The sequence below is a fragment of the Tamandua tetradactyla genome, chromosome 6, assembly GCF_023851605.1.
Source record: "Tamandua tetradactyla isolate mTamTet1 chromosome 6, mTamTet1.pri, whole genome shotgun sequence".
In the NCBI taxonomy this organism is placed as follows: domain Eukaryota; kingdom Metazoa; phylum Chordata; class Mammalia; order Pilosa; family Myrmecophagidae; genus Tamandua; species Tamandua tetradactyla.
This window is the reverse complement of record NC_135332.1, coordinates 169,198,343-169,221,441: the sequence shown is the minus strand read 5'-3', so window position 1 is coordinate 169,221,441 and position 23,099 is coordinate 169,198,343. Positions and strand designations below refer to the sequence as shown.

The 23,099-nt window shown below is 45.3% G+C and overlaps 1 protein-coding gene across 8 annotated transcripts in view; it reads left to right on the top strand.

Moving 5' to 3' along the window:
- MTSS1 (MTSS I-BAR domain containing 1) overlaps window positions 1–23,099 on the top strand; it is a 158,175-nt gene that overhangs the window by 7,084 nt on the left and 127,992 nt on the right. For all 8 annotated transcript variants that reach the window (XM_077167608.1, XM_077167613.1, XM_077167607.1 and 5 more), the window contains 2 exons: window positions 15,411–15,472; window positions 20,051–20,124. In XM_077167608.1, coding sequence (XP_077023723.1) covers window positions 15,411–15,472; window positions 20,051–20,124 — 136 coding nt within the window. The remainder of the gene's footprint in view (window positions 1–15,410; window positions 15,473–20,050; window positions 20,125–23,099) is intronic.

Sequence of the window (23,099 nt, the reverse complement as noted above, 5' to 3'; positions counted from 1 at the left end):
GCGGGGGTCGTATTTCTAGAAGATGGCATTTCACCTGCCTGGGTCCTCCGAGAGCTACAGGATGGCCTAAGGGATGGCGTCAGGGCCTCTCACTCTGAGCTGGCATGGAGGCATGAGGTTGAACTGAGAAGCTGTAAGGACTGTTGTGGGCTAGGTGGGTCCAGCTCTCACTTTTGTGGAAGTAATTTAAATGACGCTCTGCTGGCATATTGGGACTACCGTTCTTCTTTGCACTCACCAGGCTTCTCCAGCAGACAACTCAGCATTCCCCTTTCCTTTTGTTGCGCTGGAGATCACACAGGGGAGAGAAGCCATGGCCCTGGGCCTTGGGTGCCCTTCCCCGTCCCCACACAAATACACCGAGTCTTCTCCGAGACAGGTCGGCCGGGGTGTTTATAGGTCCGGGGGTTCCATCGGTCCCTGAGACTGGGCTGCCGCGTGGGCCGGGCTTCCCCCATCCTCCCTCTCCAATTATATGAATTAAATAAGTTCACCCAAAGTTCAGATGACTCCTCAAAGAGAACTGCCTTACCTTGAACTCGTTTTGTGTCCAGACCTGGAATCTTCCTGTGAAAAAGCTTTCTGTCTTTAATTATGTTCTGGTGCCCCTCTGGTAGGGGTTGAGTCAGGAGACCCATTACAAGTCTGTGTTTTGAGAAGTTGATGGGATTGCCGAAAAAGCGCCTTCCTGGGCCAATTCTTGGCATAGCCAGCTTTGGTCATAGTTTCTAAGTGGTTTTTCTTTTCCTGTCTAGTTTAAGTGGTGAAAAAAAAAATCAATTGAGTGCCTTTGGAGCAGTGTGTCTCTTTCTATTTGCTTTCTTTCCCTCAAAGAATTTGGACAGCAGTAAAAGTTTTAGCTTGCACAGCATCAGCAGCCTCCTGCGTGCTGGAGGGGGTGGCAGGTTTTGTCTGGGGCCCCCCACCCCGCCCCCTCCACACGGCAGGAAGAGGGGATCTGGCCAGAGAACGAGGTTCTGGGCGGGTGTGCCTTTTTGGGCAGGTGGGGACCCCTCCCCAGAGGTTTTGATCCAGTGCTTCTTGGATGTTTCCTGGGTACTGGGATTTTTAAGAACCCCCCCAGGTGATTTTAGTGTGTGGCCAGGGTTGAGAACTACTGAGCTAGAAGGCTTCCCATCACATGATTTCAGCCCTTCTCAAAGTGTTTTCTCAGTCTTACCTAAGACTTGGCTGTTTTCATTGATCTGTACTAGAGTTGCCCAATAAGGTTTTCGGCAGTGATGCAAATTGCCTAATATGTTAGCCATTAGCCATTTTTGTGACTCTTAAGCCAAATTGTGGGTAGTGTGACTGATGAACTGAATTTTTAATTAAAATTTTTTTTTAATTTATTTAAATTTAAATAGCCACACATGGCTAATGGTTACCCTATCGCAGAGGGCAGATCTGTAGCATACTTTCCAAGTAAAAACAATGTACTTGCTTTGCAGCACAGCTTCCTGACCACCTCCCACTGCCCCTGAACTCTTCCTGTAGGAATTCTGGAGCCACTGCTGACCCTTGGGGTCAAACGGATCTGCTCTCAAAGCCTGTGGACAAAAGTTACTTAGCCTTTCCGAGCCTCAGTTCCCTTTTCTGTAAAATGGATCTAATGACATACCTCTCCTGTAAAATGGGTCTAAATAAAATAATAGGGTTTGTCATGAGGCTTCTGAAAAGAGGTAATGCTTGTGAAGGATTTCACGCAGAGCCTGGCGAACTTGCACCCAGATGTTAGCTGCTGTTATTATTGTGCTTTGTGGATTTGGAAATGAAATGTTTTGAAGTCTTAAAATCAGTGTAGCAATTATCTCCACCACTTCTTAGGGCGGACGCTGCCCCACCCCTTGCATAGCTGTATTTAGAGTTTGCCATGAAGTTGCAGAAAGTGGAGGAACTGAGTTTATAACCTCAGCTGGCCCGGCAGGGTCTATTTGCATTCACTTTCTCTATTTGCAAACCCACTTTCTGGATATAATGATGGGGGCAGGGGTGGGGTGGGGTAGGGTGGCGGGGGTGGGGTGGGGAGGTGAAGCCTGGGTGCATAGCCACGGTCAGCAGGGAATTTTTTTTTTTAATGCTAAGGGGGAAAAAGCCTTTTAGAGGTGTTGAGCCCAGAGAGAGGGATGAGGATTTGCTTTATCAGGGCCGTCTTTTCCAGCCTACATCATTGACTCTTCCTCTTTTTCTGGGGTGACCGCCAGGGAAGGTGAACCTCATTTGCCTCTAGTCTAGATGGCAGCAGCAGCTTTGTGCTGACTCTCTCTTCCTTCCCCACATGGCTGGGTTTGTGTTCTTGCTCCGGGCCTCCCTGCGTGTCCCCTGTGCTGTGGCCTCAGCCGGGTGGCCCACACCCTCCTCGCTGGATCCTGGCTTCCTCCGTGCAGCTCACGCTCTCTCTCTGCCAGGGCTGGTGAAATCGCCTTCCGGGCCCTTCCAGAAGGATTACTCCTTCTCAGGCGCCTCCTCCCTCCACCAGGGGAGATACCCTTAAGGCATTTTTCACATTCTATCTCAATTCTCCCTGGAATTTGTTAGCTTCGGTCCTACAAAATAGTTGCTTTGGGGCTTTAAAACCTGGCTCTGCTACTTCCTAACTCTGTTACCCTCTGAGCCTCGATTTTCTAATCTTTAAAGTGGGGGGAGTCATACTTGCCTCGTAAAGTTGTCCAGGATTAAATGAGAAAGTATATGTAAAGGGCAGAGTGTGAGTGCTAAGGAAGCTAAGTGCTACCAGCAAGTAGTTAAGGAAATGTATTTCTGTTGGCGCCATCCGAGTAATTCTTAGCACAGGCCCAGTTTCTGTGCTGGCCGATGTGCTAGGCAGTGGAGCTGCGCCTGTGAAGGAGGTGGGCACGGGCCTTGCCTTGAAGACGTTAGTGGAGAAGAGGGGCAGGTCATTAGAACTGGGTGTCGCTGATGCTGTGATGGAGGTCAGCACAAGACTTTGTGGGAGCCCTTGGGAGGCTCAGCTGTGGGAGGAACAGATCCAGGGAGGACCTTTGGTATAGCTGACACTGCGGCTGGGAGCTGAGTTTTATTTCCCTTACTAAACAAGCATTTCTATGGCCTACCTATGCACCAGGCACTATTCTAAGCACTTTATACATATTGACTCATTCACTATCATCACACCCATTTTACAATTAGGGAAACCGAGGTGCAGAGAAGTTAAGTCATTTCCCCATGGTATACAGCTCACAAGTAATTGGTAAAGTTGGGATTTGAACCCAGGCATTTGGCTCCCAAGCCTGTGCTCTTAGCCACTGTGCGGGGCCGACCTTCACAGCAATGCATCCTGGGGCTTCCTTCTTACATTCTGCAATGGGTGTATTTTATTGAGAGCTTTTCTGATTGTTCTAGGGCTACCTCTAGGACTCAGGATGAGCCGGATAAAATAGATAAAAATTCAAGGCTTGTTTCTGAACTCCTTGGAGAAGCTCAAGGGGTCTCACTGGGTACAAAGAGGAATATGATCCAGCCGAGGATGTGAAGCCATCGGGCACTGGACCCAGCCCCGGGTTCCTCTTACCTGTCAGCAGAGGGAAGCGGGGAGCAGGTGGGGTGCAAAGCCCTAGGGCCTCACGTGGTCAAGGGGGCAACCACATGACATGTCTCTTTTGCTGGAAGAGCCCCCCTGCATCAGGGGTTACCCCGGCAATAGTGGGTGCTCCATCACACACGACTGAGTGCAAAACAGAGAGCTGGAGGGGTGTCTGTGCAGTCAGGGGCTGGAAATGCTTTGGGACCAGTTCCCAGGGAGACCTCGCTCTGGCTCTGGAGGCCTGGCTTGCCTGAGCCGGGTCTCCTGCAGCTGAGCACGCAGCCATTCAGGAAGTCTTTGAGTCTGGTTTAATGGTCCCTCTTTGTTTTGAAGTGACTGTTTACTAACCTTCAAAGTGAACTCTCCTGCAGGTTGTGATCGGGGCCTGAGTAATTGGACGGGCACCCCGATAGGAAGCAGGGAGCAGAGCCAGGGGGCACTGAAGGCCAGGCCCGACAGCGTCTGAGCTCAGAGGCCCCGGCAACATTGGCAGAAGAAGGGAAGTTGTCTTGAAACCAGAAGTTGACCTGGAGCGAGGGTCCCCTGGAACCAGGCCTCTTTGATGTTGTGCTGGCCTTAATTAGGGACACCCCAATTAAGTTGCTGAGTAGGCAACTTCTTCCAAAAGAAAAAAGAAAAAGAAATATATATATATAGCAAATGTTTTGAGAGCATTTCACGAGGGATTACTTCTGAAAGATTATGCAAGTCATCGTATAAAGTTAATGAAAGAAAATGAGAAACTTCAGTGAAGGAAGAATCTGACCCATAACCAGTTGATCACAAAATAGGTTATGTACACTCATGGGAGCCTCACACATTTTTCCATAAAGGGTCAGGTGGCTTTGTGTGTCTGAAATTTGCTTTTTCACTTAGCAGTATAGTGTCCTTACTTCCCGTGTGTGTAATTGTAAGCACTGCGATTTTAATGGCTGGGCAGTGTTCTGTTTTTGGTTGTCTGTCGTTAATTCATTTGATAGACACATATTTGGGTGTCTACGATGTGCCAGGTTCTGTTTAAGTGCTGGGGAAATAGCAGTGAACAAAATGGACACAAATCCCTGCCCTCCTGGGACAGATTAACCAAAGAAATCAATTTTCTAGTATATTAGAAGGAATATGTACAATGGAGAAAAAGTGGGAGTGGTGTTACTGTTTTTAGGTAGGGTGGTTAGGCAATGTCTCATAGAGAAGATGGTATTTGAGCACAATTCATGAACCATGTGGGTACTGGGAAAGGGATATTCCAAGCAAGGGAAGAGCAAGTACAAAGGCCCTGAGGTAGGAGCCTGTTCCTTATGGTTGGCATTTAGGCTGCTTCCAATTTTTCACTAATTTTAAGCAATACTGCAATGACTTTATACTTTGTATAGCTATTGATATACGCCAGTGGTTTCCCAGAAAGGTTTATTCTGGGTCAAAGGTATGTGTTTTTTAAAGGCTTCTGAAACTCACTGCAGAATAGCTTCCAGAAAGTGTGCGTCAGTTCACATCCCCACCTGTGAGCGCCTGTCACCGGAGATTACTTCTGGAGGAGCCAGACATGGACGTCAGGCCTGAGAAGTTGCTGAGGTCACAGCCTCCAAGGCTCAGAGGGACCCGGATTCCAATCTAGTGCAGGGATTCTCAAATCTCATTGTGTGTGCTTTTTAGTGGGCATGTATGTCCTCTGGGGAGTGTGCTAAAATGCGAATTCCTGGGCTCCTTTTCCAGAGACTAGTGTAGGTCTCAGGTGGGGCCCAGGAATTGGCCGTTTTAAACAAACATCCCAGATGACTGTCTTGTAGGTCATGCTGGGATTGCAGCATGGCCAAGTGGAAGTGGGGGCTGTTCTTGGGCCACCCTGAGCTCCCACAACCTCCCTCTGCAGTTCATAAAACAAATAAGAAGGGCCACCTTGCTTTCTCGGCACCCACACTTCACAAATATGCCTGATATATGTTATGTATAAACAAAAGACTCCTATGCCTAGAATGCAGCCTGCTCCCCTGCACTTTTTTTCCCCTTTGCTAATTCTGTTTCTGTTGCAGGGAATGCTTCTTCCCTTGCTCCTTCCTTTCCTTCTTTTCCAGGAAAATTCCCACTTATCCTTTAAGAACTAAGGGAGACCATCCCCCTACTTTGGGATGCTTCCAGAACTTTGTAGGTAAATTTAGGGTATGCTGCTCTCCAGGGCTTTGAGAGCATCAGCTTTCCTTCTAGACCAAGTTCCCTGACACTTTGACCTCGGCTTATGTCTGTCTGGCCACCGCCTAGCTCAGTGCCTGCACATAGTAGGTGCTCATTAAATGACGGAATCGGCCTGACTGCTTTGAACACTGACTCGTTAAAGCAGTGGCTGCCAGCAATTACTGAGTTCTGTGTTTCACTTCATCTCTTAGCCACCCGCTGCGGTAGGGACTGTTATTAGCGTCATTTACCTTTGAAGACAGGGAGGCACCGGCTGATTAAGTAACTGGCCCAGAGTCACCCGGTGAGTAAGTCTGGCTGAACCTAGAGGTGCTCATTGAGGATCAAAACCTCAACTCACACACAGGGTCCACTCCAGGGTCGTGGGTGTTTGCCTTTCTGTTCAGGGTGTTGGAGAGATTGACCCCAAAAGGAACGGATCTCTGAGATGCAAAAGTGGCTTTGGAGTTGGGTGGAGCGGGGGAGAGAAGGCGCTTCCAGGGAGGTGCTGTGGGTGAGTACAGGCATACAGACGTGAAAGAATGGTTGTAATATTAATATTTTTATGGTCTGTGCAGTCCACCAAGCATTTTACTTCCATTCATTGTCTCACGTGGATGCAGTTATATAACCGGGATAAATAAATGGAGCAATAGCTTTGGAATCTACAGTGGGAGAAAGGTTAGAGGGGAAAATGTTTCCTATTCCGGAGGAACTTAAATCCACACAGACATTCTTACCAGCACTTAGATAAAAGCAGTTTACTGCCAGTTCTATGCGCTAGGTGGTTCACTTTTGAATATCCAGGTTTCCAGGTGTGGGGAATCAGTCAGGCTTAGGTGAAACCCTGGGACTGAGATTTTGTTTTAAACAAAGCCAAGCAGCTAATGAAATAAACTGGATGTGAGGGCAAACCCTTCCATGACCTTGGGCAAATTACTTCACCTTTCTGTGCCTTATTTTCTCCTTGGTAATAAGGGAAGTGTTGACGCCTTTTCTACCGGCTGCCTTCCCAGGGATATGGTGAAAGCTCTTTATATGCTGTTAAGGACCATGTAAATATGAGACGTGCTATTAATGGTGATAATGAAACAAATTTAGACTCCTAAAGGGGGGATTTACCTTCAAAAACTAGGTCATGCAAATGTAAGACAATTGGCAAATGAAGGCCGTGATTTTTCCATATCTCTCCCTATTCTTTTTCTTTAGGTGGGAGGGTCTATCTGAAATAATAATGGAAATGGGGCAGCAAAAATTGAGGAGGGGAATGACATGAGTTTGGAGAAAGGAGAAGGAGAGGGATTCTGTTTTCAGAGAAATGTAGAGCATGGTCCACACACAAATTTCCAGAAGTCGAGGGATAGAAGTAGAAGCGCAGTTGCGGTTGTAGTACACCCTGGCGATGCCCAGAGGAACCTTCAGCCAGTGCTGGGTGCTAGAAGTTTCTGTGATGAAGGAGATGTTTGGTATCTGCATTGTCTAAAGCCATAGCCTTTAGCCACATGTGGCAGTTGAGCACCTGAAATGTGGCCAGTGCCACTGAAGAAATGAATTTTCACTTTACTTTTAATTCATTTCCATCTAAAGAGCCACATGTGGCCAGTGGCCACCATATTGTATGGCTCGGGCTAGCCAAAAGCACGCTTCCCGGTAGAAAACTGAAAAAAATAAAAAACTACTTGAAAGAGATTGGTTGGCATATTTGTTTGGTTCTTCTTAATTTCAAGCGGAGACCTCCCCATATGGCAGAAAACAGACAGTCTGGGCATCGAACCTAGTGGTGCTGGAAGAAGAGAAATCTTGATGTCCTTGACTTAATTAGCATGCTATGGTTACAAATGGAGCAGTGTGTGTGTGTGTGTGTGTGTGTGTGTGTGTGTGTGTGTGTGTGAGTGAGCGTGTGGGGGGAGGTGGAGGGAGGGAGCACAGTTTGTGGTTAAATCATCCTTTTCACAGGCATATTTATTGCTGGTGAGCTTGAGCTAGTAGGTGGGGGTGGGCATGCAAGGAAGCAACCCCTGATTATCCCCAAGGCTGTCATCCACTTGATGGACAGGCATAATTAGTGGATTAGGCAAGCCCCGATCAGCGAATAAAAGCCCGGGAATGGTGTTTCTGATGGATGATGGGCCTATGCAGCGCCTTTCATCTGAGGATCTTAGGGGCCCTTCATCTTGCAGGATGGGGTGGGGATGGGTGGTTTGGGGACAGAGCTGTGACAGGCATTCATGAGCCTGCCCGTTACCCCCCACCCCCACTTCTCGAAGATGGGCAGATTCCTGCCTCGTGCACATAGAAGCCAAAAGTCCAGGAGATCTCGGGCTTAGGTCGGAAGGGGTCCAGACTCCTCCAGAAGCTTCTCTGCAGTTCATTTCCCTGACATCTGTGCTCGCTTCTAGAAGAAGAAGGCGAGGATGCTGTCGGTTGTGTTCTTCTTACTCACCCTGCTGAAGTTCCCGTAAACCTGGGTACCACAGGGAGGGGGCTTAGTGGCATCCCCAGCCTCGTTGCTCCAGGGAGGTTCTCCCATCTCCTGGTTAGAGCAGATGGGCTCCAGAGCCCCAGAAAACCTGAGGATAAGGTAACATGCCCACAGTCATACCACTGAATAACAGCAATTGTGACCATTTCTCCTGTTTCTCAGGCTTTTGTCTACATGAGGAGTTGTCCTTTGTTTTGATTTTCATTTCTTCTTTTCCACATGGGCAAGGATCCTGAAGAGGATCTAGGATCCCAGTTTCTAGGGTCACATTTACAGTTGTTACGTGTTTGGGGGAGCTCTGGCCCCCTTCTCAGCATTGTCTGAGCTCCTGCAGGACCCACGTAGCAAACAGGATCCAGCCTGCTTTCTGCTGCCCTGTGGCTGGGCTAGGATGGCCGGTGGGATCTGTCCATCTTGCTGCTTTCGCTTCCCAGAGTCAGGGTATCACTTGGAGTATAAACTCAGATGGATACAGGATCCCATTTCAGCCTTGATCACTTCAATATAAACCCTGGGCCTCAGTTTCCACAGCTGTAAAACAGCTGCACCTAACTCTTAGGGAGTCTGTGAGTGTGAAATAAGAATGTACCTGGAGCTGTGCTGCTCAGGGTGTGGCCCAGGCACCAGCAGGGTCACCAGCTCCCAGAAGCAGACTAGCTGTGCAGAATCTTAGGACCTCCTCCAGACTGACTGAACCAGAATATGCATTCCTACAATACCCCCAGGGGATGGATGTGTGAGTTAAAGTCCCAGAAGCATTGGTACATGTACTTGGCACACAGCGACCTATTTAGGAAGTAGCAGTACTAAATGATGCTGATGGTGATGCTTGTTCAGGTGAGAGGAGGGACTTGGGAAGTTATTCTTCCATTCTTATATCCAAGCTTGGGAATCCTCATTAGCCACAACCCACTGGTGAGCCAGCCTCTGTCTGGAGCCTTTGGCCTTTGAACTGGAACCCAATCCCCTGCAGCCTGCCCCCATGCAGCCCCACTGTATCCTCCAGTAAGTGGAATTTCTCCTCCTCACCGGAGTCCTCCCGAGCTCTCTGTCTGTTCTCAGGCTGCTCCTGCAGCCACAGCCCCTGGCCTCCTCCACGCCCTGCCCTTGCTGCCTCTGTGGCAGGGAGGTGTCGAATTCCTTCAGCTGTCCCTGGAGGTGGCACTGCCACAGTGGGGCCTAGGTGGAGAGAGGCAGTTGCTGCATTATTTATGGAGCACCGTTAACCAGCGAGCGACATAGAGTTTAGCCATCTGCCCCGTGTGTGGGATGCCATCCGGCGCCTCTGTTACTACAGAACAAAACAGAGACGAATCCAAGCCAGCACTGCTGCCAGCTCACTTCTGTACCTTGGGTTAGCAAATGGCCTGCCCTGGCCTCCGCTGGGGAAGGTGGAGGAAGTGGAGGCAGAAGAGGAGAGGGCAGTGGGTATTTCAGGCTAGGGATGAGGAAGCCAACTTACATCCACCAAATTCTTGAGAAGTTGAAATGCAGTGGCTTTTTTCCTAAGAAGGAAGAAAGTGACGACCTTCTCTCCCCTTCACCCAAAGGGAGCAGGACATCTCCAGGTAGGGGATGGACTCATTAGCCAAGTTTTCCCATCACGTGGCTGGCTTGGGCCTTATGTCAATGCCCTCTGAATGAAGGCCACCCTGGTCTCCCCACACTGTCCCTTTTGCGCTTGAACTCTGGATCTTGTCTCTGAATGCTGTCCACGGTCCCTTTGTCCTCCCTTCCCATTTCCTGCTTCTCCTCCACGTACGTGCATCATTCCACTGTCCCTGGGACACAGCTGTCTGCTTCCTCTCTTTTTCCGTCTCTTGCCAGAAATGCTTTTCCTTCCTCCCTGCATTTCTCCATCCTTGAGCCCACAGTTTAGTTGTGGGGTGGAGGGGACCTCAGGGTCATAGGCTGTGAATTACGTGATATGATAAACAGAGAGTGGCGCTCAGCTAATCCGGCGGGGGGTGGGGGAAGTGGGAAGGAGATGTGTCAGAGAAGAGATGACCTTTGAGCTGGGTTGTGATGGCTGAGTAGGAGTTTTTTGAGGTTGTTGAATCCCCCTGGAGATTTTAAGAGAATACAGCAAGCAGGGACTGTAGGCATGTTGTGTGCTGGGGGGTATGCTGGGAGCCCCATTTGGTGACTGCAAAGGTATAAATCAGAGCATATCTTTAGAGAAGCCCCAGCGCTCACAGACTTTCCCTTTCTCTCAGAACGGGGTGTGATGTTTGCATTCTGTTTACACCGCATCACTGAGGGTTCCCTAAACTGCCTGCCTTGCTCTCCAAAGAAATTCAAGTGATTCTGAAGGAGGATAATCTTCCTTCCGCCTTATGACTTTGGATGTGGCAGACCCAGGGCACTTAGGAGAGGTTTATTTTCTTTGATTTTGGTCTGTTTGGAAAATTGTGAAACCTTTATGTTTTCTCTGGTCACTCCACAGTGGGGTCTGTGTTGAAACTTTTTCACTGCTTTGGGAATGCATTCATAGGGATTTCCTCAAAAGTGAGTAGAGGGCCACGGTGGCTCAGCAGGCAAGAATGCTTGCCAGCCATCCAGCCATGCCAGAGGACCCAGGTTTGATTCCCGATGCCTGCCCATGTAAAATTAAAAAAAAAAAAAAAAAAAAAAGTGAGTGGAGAACGATCAGAAATAATCATTTTTTTGCAAAAGTGCCTGGTACTCTAAAAGATTGGTGGACACGTGCAGGTTAGAAAATTACAGACCATACTGGGCTTGCTCTCCAAAAGGGATCTAAGTGCATAAAATGTCTTAGTTTGCATGTTTCTTTTGAAATTTGAGTATGGCTTGCTGTACTAAAAGTGCCTTATTCCGGAAAATTCCAGGACTTTTTTTCTGTTACTTTTTAATCTTTCTACCATTACCTTCTCCCTCCTCTCACTTCCTCAGAACTTTTCACTGTTCATAGTAAAACTGCTTTTAGGTGGATTGAAACTTTTTTTTTCCCTTTGAAAGAAACTTTAAAAAAATCTGGAACAACCCAACATCACCTTAACTTCAAATTTTAATAACATCTACACGAAGTTTTTTTTTTTCACTTCTCAACACAAGGAGGTTTTTGTCTTTTGTTCTTAGAAGTTGATTTTTTTTTTAAGAATCCATTATATTATATATTGTCTAAAACAGGTGGGCCTGACATTCTTTGATAACTTGTCAAGTATGGTTAAGTCAGGAGTGTGCGGCTTTTGGCAGCCTTCTGGCTGAGTGGGCGTTCATGGGTGGAGAGCTGGGTACCCCCTGAGTAGAGGGGGGACCCTCCTTCCCTTGCTCATTTGGTAAAGACTGAAATGCAGCTCCTGGCGGGGGCAGATAAGTAGTTTTTAAAGTGGTTTGAGGAGCCGTTATTTTCAGGCACGTTTATCTCAGGGTTGGATACTCCACACCACCTTTTCCGTGGGAGTGGCAGACAGCTCGCCTGGTGCCGTACACCAGCTGCCACAGCCTGATTCTGCTTTAACTGTGATTAACTCATCCTGCATAGAAAGAAAAAGCTTCCCACCTAGTCTGGTTCTGTACTCAGGAGAAGAATGAGGAGTTCCAGGCTGGATGGATGCTTCCGAGTTAAAGGGTTTTTAAGATTTCTCCCAACATCCTGGGTGAGTCTTATTTGGAGTCTGTTAACAGACTTTGACTTATGACTCTGCTTAAGTCCTGTCAAGTGTTTATTGAGCACTTACTGTGTGCCAGGCCCTGCGCTGAGTGCTCTCCAGGTGTGTTCTCATTTATTCCCCATGCCAGCCCTGCAAAGGAGAGACTGACTCCCAATACAGGGACTGCTGTGGAGCTCAGATTCAACCCAGGCAACTGAATTTGTGCTCCTCGCCCCTTCCCTACAGTCTTCTGACGTTGGACAATCCTATCGCTGATGGAGTGGTTTATTATTCTTATAAGAAGGAAACAGGGCCTGAGAGGGTAAAATGATTTGCCCCAACACCCCCCAGTAAATTGCTGGGGCAGGGCTGTGACTAGAAATCAGGATGCAGCATTTCCTGCCCAGGCCTTTGCCTTTCCAGCATGTTCTTGTCTCTTTAGAGATATGGTTGATCCTCTCAGTGGCCTTCTTCCTGGATGGCAGGGCTGGGCTTGGGAGAAGGATGCCTAGCCGTCAGGTCCTTCTCCCTTCTGTAGGTGAGCAGTGATGGTACCTTAGGCTAGAGGTACATTATCATCTCTGAACAGCCATACACTTGTTCGAAAACTTGTCTCTGTCTTTGGAGCAGAAAGAGAAGGAATGTTTAAACGAAGCCCTGTTTCCTTGGGCGCCCCAAAGGATGGATGCCCACTGCTGTCCATGTGGACAGAGCTCTCTGCGGCCAGCCAGAGCACTCCATCGCTTTAAGAACCTGGAGGCAGATGTGGAAGGGTGCTCATAGCTGGACCTAACTAGAAAATGGTAAATAGATGGGGATTATAATAGGGATCCCCACAGTATCTTGGTGGGGCTGGAATGGCAGCCTGAGCTCTTGCAAGGTTGAAGAACCCCGGAGGGCACACACTCGGGGATGGAAGCCTGATGGCTTAGCGGTAGAGGTGACTAGGCCTGTGACAGGTATTGGTGGAAAGTAGCTCAGGTGCTGCTGCACAAGATATGCTGTGCCAGGATCCATTCGGACAGGATCCCTGCCCTGGTGCAAATTGCCGCCACAGGAGTAAATCCAGAGACCTTCCCTTGGGGCCAGCAGACCTCAAATGCAGAAATGCAGAGCCTGCAGGTGTGGTCCAGCAGCAGGTGTGAAACAGACTTTAGGATTCCAGTGTTATGTAAAGTACTTCTAATTTGATCCTACGTTTATTAAGGTAATGGCTTTATTGTTTTCATAAAAATGGTACATGATCCTCATAAAAATTCTAGCCATAGAGGAAAGTGCAAAGGAGAAAGCAACAGAAAAAGGTCCAAATCTTAGTTCCCAGAAATGACCCATTTTAATATTTGGTAGACAGTGTTCTAGAAAGCTCTGTGCACATTTTCCAATAGAATTGACAGTGAGAGAAATATATGAACAGGCAATTTTATGACATGTTCCTACCATGCATGCTATTTTCAAAATGCAAGCCTATTTAGTTTTACCTTAGTTTAACAGCAGGAAAGGAAACTGAGGTAAATACTGAAGAAATGGCTGAACTTCAGATAACTGTTTTCCAAAAGAAATTAAATTCTTCAACATCCCTCTAAGGCGGGGGTTCTCAGCAGGGTGATTTGGCCCCAGGGGACAATTGGTGATGTCTGGAGGAATTTTGGGTTGTCACAGCTGGTGTCTGGTGAATAGTAGCCAGGGCTGCTCCTAAACATCCACCTGTGCACAGGACAGACCCCACAACAGAGAATTACCCGGCACAAAACGTGAATAGTTTGAGGTTGAGCAACTAAGCTCTAAGGAAGAAAGATTGATTGTACACCAGTGTTCACAGCAGCATTATTCACAATAGCCAAAAGCAACCCAAGTGTCCGTCAGCAGATGACTGGGGAAAGAAGATGTGCTGCATGCGTGCAGGGGAAGGTTACTGAGCCGTAAAAAAGGGGTGCTACCTTGAAATCGTGATGTTGAGTGAAATAAACCAGACACAAAAGGACAAATGTCATATGATTCCACTAGTGAAATATCTGGAATGAGCGCATTCCTAGAGACAGAAAGTAGATTAGAAGCTATGGGGCCAGGAGAACGGGGTTATTGCTTAATGGGTACAGACCTTCGTTTGGGGGGATGAAAATGTTTTTGGTAATGGATGGACGCAATGGTAGCGCAACCGTATAAGTGCCATTACTACCCCTGAGTTTACATGTAAAAATGGTTAAAGTGGTACATTTTGTGTTTATGTATATGTTAACATAATGAAAATTTAAAAACAAAGAAAAGAAATTACTAAAATGATTAAGAGGGTAGAATCGTGTTTTAGCCCCATTATAGTTTTGACGACTGGACTTCTGTAATGACAGATAATATGATTAACCTCATTGTAATTTCTTCCTCCTCTCTTGAAAAACAAAATCAAGAGGAGGCATGTATTATTTTTTTACCTTGTTAAAGTTTGTAACATTTACATGCTATTCTAGAGCCAGAGTACCCCACGTGTGTAGTCTTAGTTCTGTATTTAAATGACTCCATGCCAAGCACCATTTCTCTAACCAGGGCTTCCCCTTTTCTGGGTTTATTTAGAGTCCCTTGATCTTAATATAAATTGGTTATATTGGTTGGCTGGGTCCTCGATCATCATATAAATTTAATATGTATGGGAGAAGGGAGAGGCCAGTTTTGAGTTTGGGTCTGGCACCGAGCTGAGAAGAGTAGAGCAGTGGACGGGGGGATGTAAAGCAGCGGCCTGAGTGAAAACGGAGCTGTGGTTGGGTAGCTGAAGGACGGAAGGCTGTGGACTATTGTGGTCGCTATCCTCAGTTCTCGGAGAAGAGCTCATGTGGAGCAGGGTTAGTTGTACTCTAACTATTATAATCCCCTATTATATTATAATCCCCATCTATTTACCGTTTTCTAGTTAGGTCCAGGTATGAACCCCCTTCCCAATCTGCCCCAGGTTCTTAAAGCGGTCCCTGAGAAGGTCGGGCCTGGGATCACGAGGCCTCACAGGACAGGCTGGCTGCTGCAGAGGCTGATGAGCTTCCAGCTGGCTTAAGTGTGCGGAGAGCCCGGGAGCCACCTGCTGCCATATTGTGGATGGATGGTGGGTTCCAGCCATCAGCCGAGGCGGCTATTTTTAGATAACTTTCCAACCTTGAGCTTCTGATGTTCTAATACTGCTTCGTGGTGGCCACCTGTCCTGGGGAGGAGCCCCCGTCACTCGGGTTCCCTGCTTGCTGCTGTTTGGAATAAGAAAAGAACAGCAGGACCATGTGGCGTGAGCAGGTGGATCAAGACAGAGCCTGAAATGTTCTGCACCCCCAAAATGTGGACTCACCTTTATTGAATCAAAAGGCGATGCCGCAATGCGTTATATGTTAGATTGTGCCGTGCAGTCCCAGTTGGTAATATTCGCAACATGGCAGAGGCTGAGCATATTCCAATCACATCCCTGAGCCAATAAACATATATGTAATGTGGATGACTTGTCATAGACGCTGCGAAGGAAGATGGTCACGCACAGATCAATCACTCTGTATACAGCTTGAATTGGGCAAGCTCATGCCTTAATCAGACGTCTATTACAGCGTAACTCATTGGTGACTTTGTTTTGTTGTAGGGGAGCTATCCGGTTTGGGAAGATTTCATAAACAAAGCAGGAAAGCTGCAGTCCCAGCTTCGGTAAGTAGAAGCCTGTCGTCTCCCAGAATGGGTACCATCCTTAGATGATGGATGAAGAGGGACGGACCCAAAAGGCAGGGTTGGGGTTAGGTTTGGAAGAGGTAGGAGGATAAATTGGGTTCTCATTTGAGCAGTACCACTCATTAGCCATAGGTCCTGTTCCTTGTCCCATTCGTCACATCAGGCTCACTCTGCCTGTCTCCTTATTTGGGGATTTTGAGTGAAATGATGTCCATATGGAAGGTAATAATATGGACACCATTTATGTCATACCCGCTATGTCCCTTTAACTTATTTAAATCTCCCAGCACTGCAGAGTGAGGATAGCTTTTATCCTCATTTCACTCATGAGGACACGGAGGCATGGATAAGCTAAGAAACTTACCCAAAGTCACACTGCTAGTAAAAGGCAGAGCGGGGATTTGAACACAGGCAGCCTGGCTCCAGAGTCCGTGTTCTTTTCCATTACTGTGTCCCTGTCTGAAGAGTTTAAAACCTAGCCCTGAATATTGTACAATTCCACTTATGTGAAATGTCTGGAAAAGGTATATCTGTAGAGACAGGTGTGGATTAGCAGTTACCGGGGCTAGGGGTGGAAAGAGGTAGAAATGGGCACAGGGAATCTTTTTGGGGTGATGGAAATGTTGTAAAATTGGATTGTGATGAGGATCATACAACTCTATAAATGTACTTTAAAAATCACTGAATTAGGCACTTACAATGGGTGAATTTTGTGGTATGAAAAGTATACCTCAATAAAGCTGTTTTGAACAAACAGATTTAGTGCTGATCTACTCCAAGGGGCTGTTATTATTGCTGAGTCTTGTGCTTCTTCATATATTATTTCATGTGAAATAGGCAATATTCAAGATCTTTGTGTTAAAACCATAGCTTTTTTTAAAAAAATATTTTATTGATAAATCTTGACACACCTACAGTCTATGCATACAGTGTATAATCAGTGCCTCACAATGTCATCACATAGTGTGTATTCGTCACCATGATCATTTTTATAACACTCGCATCACTCCAGAAAAAGAAATAAAAAGAAAAGAGAAAAACCTCTTACAACTCATACCCCTTACCTCTCCCTCTCGTTGACCAGTAGTATTTCAATCTACCCAGTTTATTTGACCCCTTATCCCTCCTATTATTTTTTATCCATATTTTTTTGCTCATCTGTCCATACTGTGGATAAAAGGAGCACCACACACAAAGTTTTCACAATCCCACAGTCACATTGCGAAAGCTTTATCATTATACAGTTGTTTTCAAGAATCAAGGCTACTGGAACACAGCTCAACAGTTTCAGGTACTTCCCTCCAGCCATTCCAATACACCATAAACTAAAGAGATATCTATATAATGCATAAGAATAACCTCCAGGATAACCTCTCGACTCTGAAATCTCTCAGCCACTGAACCTTTATCTTGACTCATTTCTCTGTTCCCCCTTTTGTTCAACAAGGCTTTCTCAATCCCATGATGCCAGGTCCCAGCTCATCCGGCATTTCTGTCCCACATTGCCAGGGAGATTTACACCTGGGAGTCATGCCCCATGTAGGGGGAGGGAGTGAGTTCATCTACCAAGTTGGCTTAGCGAGAGAAAAACCATAGCCTTCTAAATCCTTAGGGAGAAGGGATACCATTGTACTTAGTGGGTTGTCCACGAGGGATGGAACATTTAAAAAAGTGATTACCCTCATGACGTCTGTTCATAACACTGGGGAGTGGCATTGTTTGGTTTGGAAGGATGGAAAATGGTTTTTCTGAAGGCAGAAGCAGGTAGTGGTTTCCTGGATGAAAACCACGTGAATGACATAGAAGACACGGGAGCAATGGCCTGATGCTGTTCGCCTTTGCCCATGAACGCCTGGGGTTACTGCTCAGAGCGTTAGACGTAGGACTGGGGGCTCCTCACTCCCTTAGAGATGGGGAGAGAAGAACTCGGGAGGGTCAGTCTTCTCCCTTCCATTTCTCCAGCTTCTATCCATGAACCTGGGATTTCCAGAGCAGCGAGCGGGCCTCCAGATGGACAGTGGGCTCTGGAATACCGCTGCCTCTTCCACAGGTGGAGTCCTGTACCGTTTTCTTGCTTAAGAACTTGCAGTTACTTTCTGCTGGATCAGATCTAACCCCCTCTGCTCAGAATTCAAGACCCTTCATCTGAGGCCTCCCCAGCCTCCCCCAACCCACCTCTACCACCATTATCACCTATCCAAAGGAGGCTGGTCTCCAAAGTAGGAGAACCATCAAACATTTAAGTTTCTTCCCTCTACTGTATCTTATTCATCCTTATTTAATCGTCGTGGGGGCCTTTGGGGGTTGACTGAGAAAATAGTTCTTTCCCCCTTTTACGAACAGGGAAGCTAAAGCTCAGAGTTATTAACTGATGCACTCCCTTAATAAACATGCAAAATAAAACTCGAAGCAATCTTATCTTATTCCCACTGGTAACAGGTCCATTTTATCGTTTTTAACAACATTTCGGCCTCCTGAGGGTAGGAACCATTGCTTTATTATTTTGTCAAACTGCTAGTACATGGCTCACAATGTTGTAGGGGTTTGAGACATATGGTTTAATTTTTCATTTTCGAGAAAGAATAAAGATGAGACTATAGAGGAGGTAAACAAGTCTGGGCACATTTTACCCCTTTCTGCTGCCAGTGTCTTCTCTACCCCATCCAAGAGGATCAGGATATCTTGCGACTACACCAGACAGTGAAACAGGACTGGGATTGAAAGGCAGTGTTTAAAGGCTCTTCATTCCTCAAACTTGACTGCCCTCCTAAGTTTCTGTGGGTTTCTGATGACTGAGTGATCCACAAGGTACCTCTGCAGCTGGGTCCTTGTATTTGGATGATTGGCATTGGCATGAATGAAAATAAATCCAGCCATTGTGCCAGGAACTAATTAATCAAAATGAGCTCTTCATAAATCCTAGGATATATGATAAAGTTGACTTTTCATGGGCTTGCATTTGCTATCAACTCTTTCAAAAATATCCTTTTAAAAGTAATTATTGGGGGTTGCAAGGGTAGAATTCTCACCTGCCATGCAGGAGACCCTGGCTCAATTCTTCCCCAAGGCACTCCACCCCCCCGCACCCCCCCACCCCCAAGAAAAGAAAATTCAGCAAATGGTGCTGCAATAATGGGATAGTCATATCGAAAAAGAATGAAATGTGACTCCTACCATACAGCATACAAAAAAAAGTAATTATTGGTTGGTGATGCTTTTTGCTGTTGTTGATTTTTGTCTTTTAGCCTATGTGTATGCCATTAATTTTTTGTTTTTTAATTTGAGCAGAATGTTTTGTTGCCTGGCTGGAAAATATTAGGCCTCATTTTGAAGTTTGGCTCTAGGGGACTTTTGCCCGGGTTCCCATAGGGACCTCTCCCAGCACCTTTTTGGAACCTTCTATACGTTTGGGGGGGATTTCTTTTTCTCTTGTTTCATAGCCAGTGTTGGTTATGTTTAAACGGCATTTCTTTCCTCTGTCTTCATTTTGAACTCCTTCCTTTCTGGTCCTTATTTTCATCTTCTTCCTTCAGCAACTTCACATTCTTGGGACTGTTCAGTAAAGACTGGATTCGTATGGGACCTACTTGAAAATTAACATCACGCTGTAAGCGTGCTTGTGAGGTCTTTGCGTGCATGTTTTGGGGTTGGTTTGCTTGCATCTGTGGTCCTGGCACGGAGCCTGATCACTCTTCTCGGGATTTTAGCCATCCAAACTGGACCACAGAGTATTCAAGCCTCTTACAGTGCTCAAGGAGATGTGAAGAATTCAAAATAATTTATAGGACCTAAAACCAGGATGGTAACTTCTCCCCATTTTTAGTTTTTAGAGATTTGGGAAGTATAGTTGAAATGGCCTTCTAAAGTTGAAAAAGAAATAGTATCTCAGTTTCATTATAATTAGATTTGTGAGCGAGTGCTCCTTAGCTAGATCTTGTAGTGGGATGAGCACAGGAGGTGAGTCACGATGCTGGAATCCATTTGCAGCTCATGTGGACTGGTGATCTTGAAGGCCTCTGCATTTTGTGGTCTCAGTTTTCCCCTCTCTACAATGAATTGTTTGGACTAGATATCTTGATTCCCTTGCCCCAGTCTCTCTCTCTGTGTGTGTGTGTGTGTGTGTGTGTGTGTGTGTGTGTGTGTATAAATGCATATACATGTATATTATTCTCCTACTCTAGAATTGATTTCACCTGTACCACTTCTGATTTTCAGTGATGCTGTTCTTTTAGGTAGAAACAACTATCCTCTCTTCCTTTGCCAAAGTTTGTCCGGTAATAATTTTTAAGCCATGAGCTGAAATGGATTGGGGAGAACATCGCTGGACTAGCACTGAATAAGCTGGCCATTGTTGGGTAGAGAGTTAATAGGAGAGGGAGTAAAAATGCTTGCTGAGAAAATAGTGGGGCCGCAAAGCCACTGGTTGTTCATATCCAATTGAGCGGTATCTCCTGGGAGTTTACATTTCCTCCTTCACAGAGGTTTTAGCCCTTGAACTGTAATGAATTTGCTAGTATGAGACATTCCTCATGCTTTTGTTATCTGTTTGCATTTTAGGACAACAGTAGTAGCAGCAGCTGCCTTCTTGGACGCCTTTCAGAAAGTGGCTGACATGGCTACCAACACACGTGGTAAGCAGATGGGAGGAAGACTTCCAGCATTAAATGAATTCAGCATGTGTGCTCTTACCCTTGGGTGGCTTCAGAAGAAGATACAGCTTAAGTTATCACAGCTTAGCTGACTCATTTTAATTTTAATTTTTTTTTTTACTCTGTGGGATTCCACGTACTAGATGTTGCAGAGAGTTCTCTAGGTAATAAAAGCACATGTGAAGAATGACAAATAAAGAAAAGGAGCCATTGTTTTTCGTGGCTCGATGGGCTTTTTGACCACTTCTGATGACTTTTATGTTGGTTGAAGAGCCTTGCCATGTGCATTTGGTCACAATTTGTTTTTTCCTCCTCCCCTGGATTGGCCTGAGGTCTTCCTTTTTCCCTTGTGGAATGGGAAGTAGTGGGAATGATTGCAAAGACCATTTTTGCCAGGTTCTCATAAAATGAGGAGCCCTTTTATAGTAAGCCCAGTGTCCTATTGTGTTGCATCTGTTTATGTACTTAACTGCAGAGCCTTTGACGGGGAGACTGACTTATTCATGCCTAAACTCCCTAACAGGGTGCCTGGCACATGGTAGATGTCTAAAGTGTGTTTAGTAAATCAATAAATGAATGAAAATCTTCGGGATTTTTAAGAATGGTTTCAGCAAATATTGAATCGTAGATGAGAAGGTTCACAACTGTGAAAAGTTTAAAGAAGGTGATAGATACCCCGTTCTCACCGCCTCCGTCGCTGACATTACACCGGCTCCTTGCTCAGAGGGGATGCTTCCTTTCAGTCTGTGGTGGAAAGTGTCCCCTGCCTCTTACTTTGCCTTGTTTTCCTGAGTCTCCTCATTGCATTGACAGCTCATGCCTGTTCTCTTCATTGTCGTGATGACATTGGAACTTGTTAGGAAGTGTTAGGGGGTGTTGCTCCCGGTCCCATGAGAGTTTAGTTTCTTTGAAATAAGAATTTAGATATTACTCGGTTTTAGTTGGTGCTCATTTACCATAGCTACTCAATTAAATATCTGAGTGACTTTGCAGCCAGGCCACTTCTCATTCACTCAGGAAACTCAGTAACTGCTATTATTTCCGTCACTGTGATAGGACCACAAAAATGAATACATTACTTTCCTTGTTCTGGAGGGACTTGTAATTGAGTTGGGAAAGTGAGACGTGTAAATAGAGAATTTCAGTATATGTTTTATGCATAATAGTGGTAAAACAGAGTGCTGGGGGAATATAGCGAAGTGGGCAATTAACTTGGCTCTGGGAGTCGGGGAGGCCGTCCCAGGGGAAGTCCTCTTTCTCCACATTTCCAAGATGCCTGTGGTATTCCAGAAGGTTCTCTAGGAGAAAGTGATGGAAGCATTGAAGCAGTGTTTTTTCTTCATCTAGCCTGTCATGTTTATCTCTTTTTTTAGTCCCTTTTTTAAAATATCTTTTTTTAAAGTCCCTTTTTTTCTGATTATTACACAGCATGGATATGTTCGTTATAGAAATCCCAGAAAAATGCTAGGAGAAAGAAGAATTTGACATGTAAACCAGTGATCACCACTGTTAATTGTATTGGTCTCTTTTATAATATTTTCTTCTACTTTGGCCATATCTAGAAGTTATGTCTTTCTATAATAGCATCACAATATAGCTTTTAATAAATTTGTTTTACTATTTTAGGGAACTTAGATATCTGGTATTGCATTTTTGATGCTCTGAAATTCACAATTGATGTTTTTTTCTTTTTCAATGACCTTTGATTTTGGAATAATTATAGACTTACAGGAAAGTTACAAAAATAGGAAAAAAGAACTCCTGTATAACCATCCATATCTATTTCTATTTTAATCCCATTTGCTTTGTCATTTTCATTTTATCTATTATTTTTCTGAACTATTAAAAGTAAATTGCAGTCATGATGTCTCTTTATCCCTAAAATACTTCAATGTGTAGTTCTTAAGAACAAGGAAGTTAATTTATATAACAAGAAAATTGTTAAAATCAATATATGACATTATAATCTAACTTACGGACATTCACATTTCACAGATTTTCCCAATATTGTCCTTTATAACAAAATTCTTTTTCCTGTTCCAGGGATTCAATCCAGAATCCTACATTTCATTTAGTTCTCATGTCACTTTAGTCTTCTTTAATCTGGAACCGTTCCTCAGCTCTTCCTTTGTTTTTATATTTTAATGTTTGATTGTTGGATAGAGTAGAAAGGCATCCCCCGATTTCCGGCAGTCGGAACCTGGATTTTTGAAGTGGCTCCTTCCCACATGGTTCTCAGTGGGAAACTTGAGGGCCTGGAAGTTCTCATGGTTTGAAGGGAGGAAAAGCAGAGCAATTATTTGTGGGAGAAGAAACCAGAATTGCCCCTCTGCGGTGGAATGGAGAAAGGATAGGACTTGGAGGTGTTGTATTTGAGAAAAGACAAATAATGTCACAGTGAACTGATCCCTGCTCTGATATATTTTTAAACTATTTGGTGTTAGGTCATTTTTAGCAATGCCAGAATACTTCCTGTTAAGAATCCGGACGCACTTGGAGGAAATAACTTTCTTTTGATTCCATTGGTGTGAACACTCTCATGTGACCTAAAAACTGTGTAATAAATAGAAAGCAGGTTTATTTGATCATGATGATAAGATAGAGAAACTTGAATGCACTTTATGCTCAATATGTGTCAGGAGTGATTTTTCTTAAGTTAATTTTTACTTAACAACTGGAAAATTTAGAACATACTCCTTATTTTAAAAAATTCAAATAAAAAGTATATGAAGTAAAATCCACCCTTCCCCTTCCCAGTATCTCTTCCAGGAATTAGATTTAGTGTCGCTTTTAGATTTTTTTTGTGTTCACATACACGCACATCTGGAAGGAACAAATCTAGGCACAGAACAATATGTGGGATGATAGAATAAAATATATCCATGTGATCTCTTTTTAAAGGTAGGCCCATAAGGAACATTGTTTTTGTGCGTTTACTCCACAGTGTATTATAGTTA